This window comes from Lotus japonicus, chromosome 4, assembly GCF_012489685.1.
Source record: "Lotus japonicus ecotype B-129 chromosome 4, LjGifu_v1.2".
Classification (NCBI taxonomy): Eukaryota; Viridiplantae; Streptophyta; class Magnoliopsida; order Fabales; family Fabaceae; genus Lotus; species Lotus japonicus.
Genome location: NC_080044.1, coordinates 39,780,353 through 39,785,009, shown reverse-complemented (window position 1 = coordinate 39,785,009; position 4,657 = coordinate 39,780,353). Strand labels below are relative to the sequence as shown.

Sequence of the window (4,657 nt, the reverse complement as noted above, 5' to 3'; positions counted from 1 at the left end):
TGAAGAACTCCAGGTTCTTGCTGAATGGAGATTTGATTTTGATTTCATTGCTGCAAATGGGTTTCACCTGCGTCCTGAGATTCAAGCACAAGGCTGGGAAGGATATTTTCAAAGGATCAGTGGTCCTGTGTATGACAAGCTTGTGAAGGAATTCTGGAAACACGCAGATTGCAATGAGCACCAAGTGGTATCCTTCATTATGGGAAAATGGATCATCATAACTGAGAAAACAATTGCAAGGCTTCTGGGTCCAGAATCGAGCAAGGGCTACATGTTTCAGTTGCAAGAATCAAAGGTCTCAACCAACACCAAGGAGAAAGTCAACATGGCTCTCTACTCTACATGGAAGCCAGGAAAGAATGATTGCAAGACCAAGGAGCTTCACCCTGATTTGAGAATCTGGCACAAGATTCTTCTGCACTGCATCAACCAGAGACAAAAGGGAAGCTCTCCTGATTACATCAACTTCACCCAGAAGGTGTGGTTGTTCTTCGTCAAGGACCATAAAAAGGTGTGCCCGCCTTACTTCATCTTTTCTTATCTGAAGGAGTGCATCAAGAAATCCAGAACCACCTCTTCACCAAAATCTGCCATAAAATACATACCTTTTGGTAGTTTGCTTTCTGACTTCTTAGTGGAAAGCAAATTGGTGCATGCCCTGCGAAGGTTGGGATGTTCTGAAGACTTGACAACATTGGCTGGAGATACTTTCAATGCCACATCCTTGAAAAGAATGGGCATGATCGAAACCAAAGCTGAATCCAGCACTGCTGAAGGAAGGCCAAGGAAAAGGATTCCTCTAAAGGTCTATCCTCTCTGGTCCAAGGCTGATGATCCAGAGGCAATCAGATACTATCTTGAGGATCTGAAGCAGCAAGGCTTTGAGATTGATGTGAACAAATTCTTCAGAAATCTCCCAGAGCCTCCGGACTTTGAGTCCCCAAGGAAGAAGAAGACCAAGAGGAAGCAAGTTGAAGCATCTGAGGAGAAGGATCCCTCTGATGGTGATGACAATGATGATGATGATGCTCCACCGCCTAAGAAGAAGGCTAAGAAGGTCAGGATTGCATCTCAAGTAGTTATCATGGAAACTACTCAGGAACAAGCTAGACATGCACCCTCCATCAGAATCACAAGATCTGCAGCAAGAGCTTCAAGTAAGTTTGCTGCCCTTTCTGATGATGATTTAAATTTGCTTGATGCAACCCTTGATGCAACCAATCCTGAACCAACACCAATTCATCAACAAACCACTCACCCTTCACCCCCTAGAGACTCCTTCTTTCAACCTACCATTGAGAAAGAACCCCTATGGAAAATGCTTCAAGCCAACAAACCCTCTGCCTCCACTACACCTATCATTCTTCCATACCATTCACAAACCTCTGAACCACAAGCCTTTGAACAACAAACCTCCGCACCACAAGCCTATGAACCTCAAGACTCTGATAAAACCACTACCAATCCACAATCACGTCATCCATCTGATCGTGACAACCTCTCTCCTACTCCATCTGTATCCTTTCCCACAAATGTTCCATTTTCTTCTCCATCCAACAAGTCAGAAACCTCGAGGCAATTCTTTCAAATTGCTAGAGAAATGCTCTCTGAAATCCCTGAACATTTCATCAATGTTCCTAGTCCTCGCCGCTACTATGGACCTAGGCCAGAACCTCTGGTTCCTCCTGATTTCCCCATCCAGGCAATTCCTCTTGCCTCAATGCCTCCTCCTCCTCCTCCTCATCCTCTTTCTCCTCTTCAAGAGAATGCTGAGTCAGTCTTCAACCATTCACCAGATAACACACAGAATTCTGAGACTGAAACTCTTTAACCAAACCTTGAGACCAATAACTCTGCACCTCAGACTCTGCAGATTGGCTCTCCCTCTGAAGTTTCCAGCAGCAACCACTCCTCATCACCTAAACCAAACCTTTCCCTTATTCCCTACACTTACTCTGGACCAACCACCCTCCTTGACTGCATCAATGCATTTAATCATGAAGCATCATTAAGGATCAGCAATGTGCATGGTCGCACTGACCTAAGTGCAAGTCCAGACCTGGTTGTTGAAGAATGGGAACGTCTGTGTTCTTGGATGGTTGACCAAGTTCCACTGATGATGGGGTTTCTCAACTCTGAGAAGGCAAAATGTGTTGAAGCCGCTACTCAACGTCTCAGACGAAGAGAACTTCTGGCTGAACAGCAGATAAGGGAACAACTCTACTCTGCTATTGAAGAAGCACGAAAGAAGAAAGAACAAGAAGAAGAAACTGCAAGGTTGCAACCTCTGGAACAAGCTGCTCAACTTCAAGCTGAAGCTGTGGCTCTCAGAAATCAAGCTTTTAGCATTATTCCAGTTGCTTCTGCATCAGGTCAAGCTTCTCACTCTGATCAAGCTACAACATCTGTTCCACCTCAGTCAGATCCTAGGATTGATCTCATTGAACAATGCCTTGACTCTCATGATGTCATTCTTCAAGAGCTAAAGCAGATGTGCACAAAGCTTCTACGAAGAACACCCAATCCTTAGATTTTAGGAACTCTCTCTTCTTTGCTTTTTATGTTATGTTTTTCTATTACATTTCCCATTATGTGCTGCATATTAGTTGTTCATCATAAAATGTTTTAAAATTAACCAACAAACAACCGTTTTTTTATTAATGGCAATATCATACATTTGCATCGTTACAATTAAAAAGGAGGATTTCTCCTCAAGTTCCTACATTCTCTACGCATCGCTGCTTTCTCTAGCTCCAGACGATGCTGCTCATATTCCAGACGATTCAAGGTCAGGCGAAGCTCCTGCTTCTCATGACCCTCTGCCATGGACACTAGTGCGTCCCCCACTTCCTGTCTCCTCACCATGTTATCCAGCTCCCGCTGGAAGAGGTCCTGTAGCTCCTCTACAAAGGCAAGGAAGCCTCTGAGGATTGTGTCCATTTCTGGACTCAGATCCATTCCCAATAGCCGGTTGGTCAGATCATATACTGTTGGCTCTTCCGGATGGCGCACGTTAAAGAACAAACTCTCATCAAATGCATTCCTCCTCAGCTCTTCGATACAATCTATGTAGGAAGCCATTGCTAGTTGTGTTCTTCTGTATCTGGGATGTGAAGACTGTTATGCTTTAACCGCTATTTATAAGCTCAATTCAGTCTCCAGACGTTAATGCTGAAGCAGTTTCTCGAGGATAAGTTATTGGTAACTGAAGCATACCTTTACTCCCTTGGCCGGTGGTAAACGTTATGCATATGCATTAACTCATTTCATTAATTCGCTTTTTTTTACATCATTATTTCCTTCTCCATCTTTTTGAAACTTAGCCCTTCTCTAAGGGGGAGTACCTTGTACTTCAAGCTAAGTTTTTCACACCCCAAGCTTTTTGCTTATGACAAAAAGGGGGAGTATAACCCAGTTTTTGATGTGTAAGCTGTGTTAGTGTGATTTCTTTTTCTTTTGGAGAATTTAAGAGTTCCACCTTTATGACCATAGATGTGTCACTGGGCAAATACAAGGAATACATTTTAACTTCTTCTGAAGTGATATTGGTTGACTCTGATACCTTACTCTGCTCATGACTCTGAATACTTATGCGCTCTGATTATTTCATTTCATCTATGTCATGCGTTTTCACTCTGAACTCTTCTATTATTTAAGCTCAGAATCTAGATATCACTAATATTTTCATTAAGTCTTAGATTCAGGGGGAGCTAAGCTCAGAATCAAGCTGTGACTTGGATTCAGAATGAGCAAAATAAACCATTCACATCAGGATAAAAGCTTACCCTAAGGTAAAAGTCGATTCTGCGACAAAGTACAATAATCATAAAATGAGTGCCAACACTCACGATAACTCTTCGAGTCATCAATGCTCACACGAAGTCTCACGCTTCAGTGGAGTCTCACACATTCACAAAGTCTCACGCTTCAGTGAAGTTTTATGCTTTCACAAGGTCTCACGCCTCAGTGAATTTACACACTTGCACGAAGTCTCACGCTTCAGTGAAGTTTCATGCTCTCACAAGGTCTCACGCCTCAGTGGAGTTCCATGCTTTCCACAAGGTCTCACGCCTCAGTGGAGTATCCCGCATTCACAAGGTCTCACGCCTCAGTGAAGCTTCTCGGCTCATCCCTTGGATGGCTAACAAATTGCTCAACGAGCGATAGCTGCTCCAACAGCACAACAACAAACGCTGCTCCAACAGCACCACAACATCTACATACTCGAAGCCCCTCATCTTTCTCAATTCTGGGATCCGACGACACTCCTCGCTTTTCCAAAACCATGATTTGACTTCCAATGCCTTCCTTCGAGGTTGTTATCATTACTTAAAGATTTTGAGGTTATTTAAGGTCTTATGAATTTTCTTTATAAAATAGATTCCATTTTGTCTTATCGCAAGTCTTATACATTTGCAGGATCTCCCAATCCCAAGTCGCTTCCAGAGGATGTCTCGATCCACTAAACAGAATTAAGGCCCGAACCTCGTTCGTCCTATCAAACTTTCTAAAAACTCTCAAAATAAAATCGGCATGACCTGCCCGCTATTCTCACCATTCAGAATCTCAGATTCCAGTACAGAGCATATTTAAATCATCACAATCAACAACATGTCATATATCAATAAATCGCATCATAAACACTTAGCACTTAGCA

The 4,657-nt window shown here is 42.9% G+C and overlaps 1 protein-coding gene across 1 annotated transcript; it reads left to right on the top strand.

The window, feature by feature from the left end:
- Window positions 1-1,318: 1,318 nt before the first annotated feature.
- LOC130712735 (protein TRACHEARY ELEMENT DIFFERENTIATION-RELATED 7A-like) lies at window positions 1,319-1,831 on the top strand. Its single transcript, XM_057562555.1, has one exon. It carries the CDS (start codon window positions 1,319-1,321, stop codon window positions 1,829-1,831), a length of 513 nt encoding a protein of 170 aa, XP_057418538.1.
- The last annotated feature ends 2,826 nt before the right edge of the window (window positions 1,832-4,657 follow it).

Excerpts from the sequence above, each read along its gene's own strand:
- LOC130712735 (XM_057562555.1), top strand. The coding sequence starts at position 1,319 with ATGCTTCAAGCCAACAAACCCTCTGCCTCCACTACACCTATCATTCTT.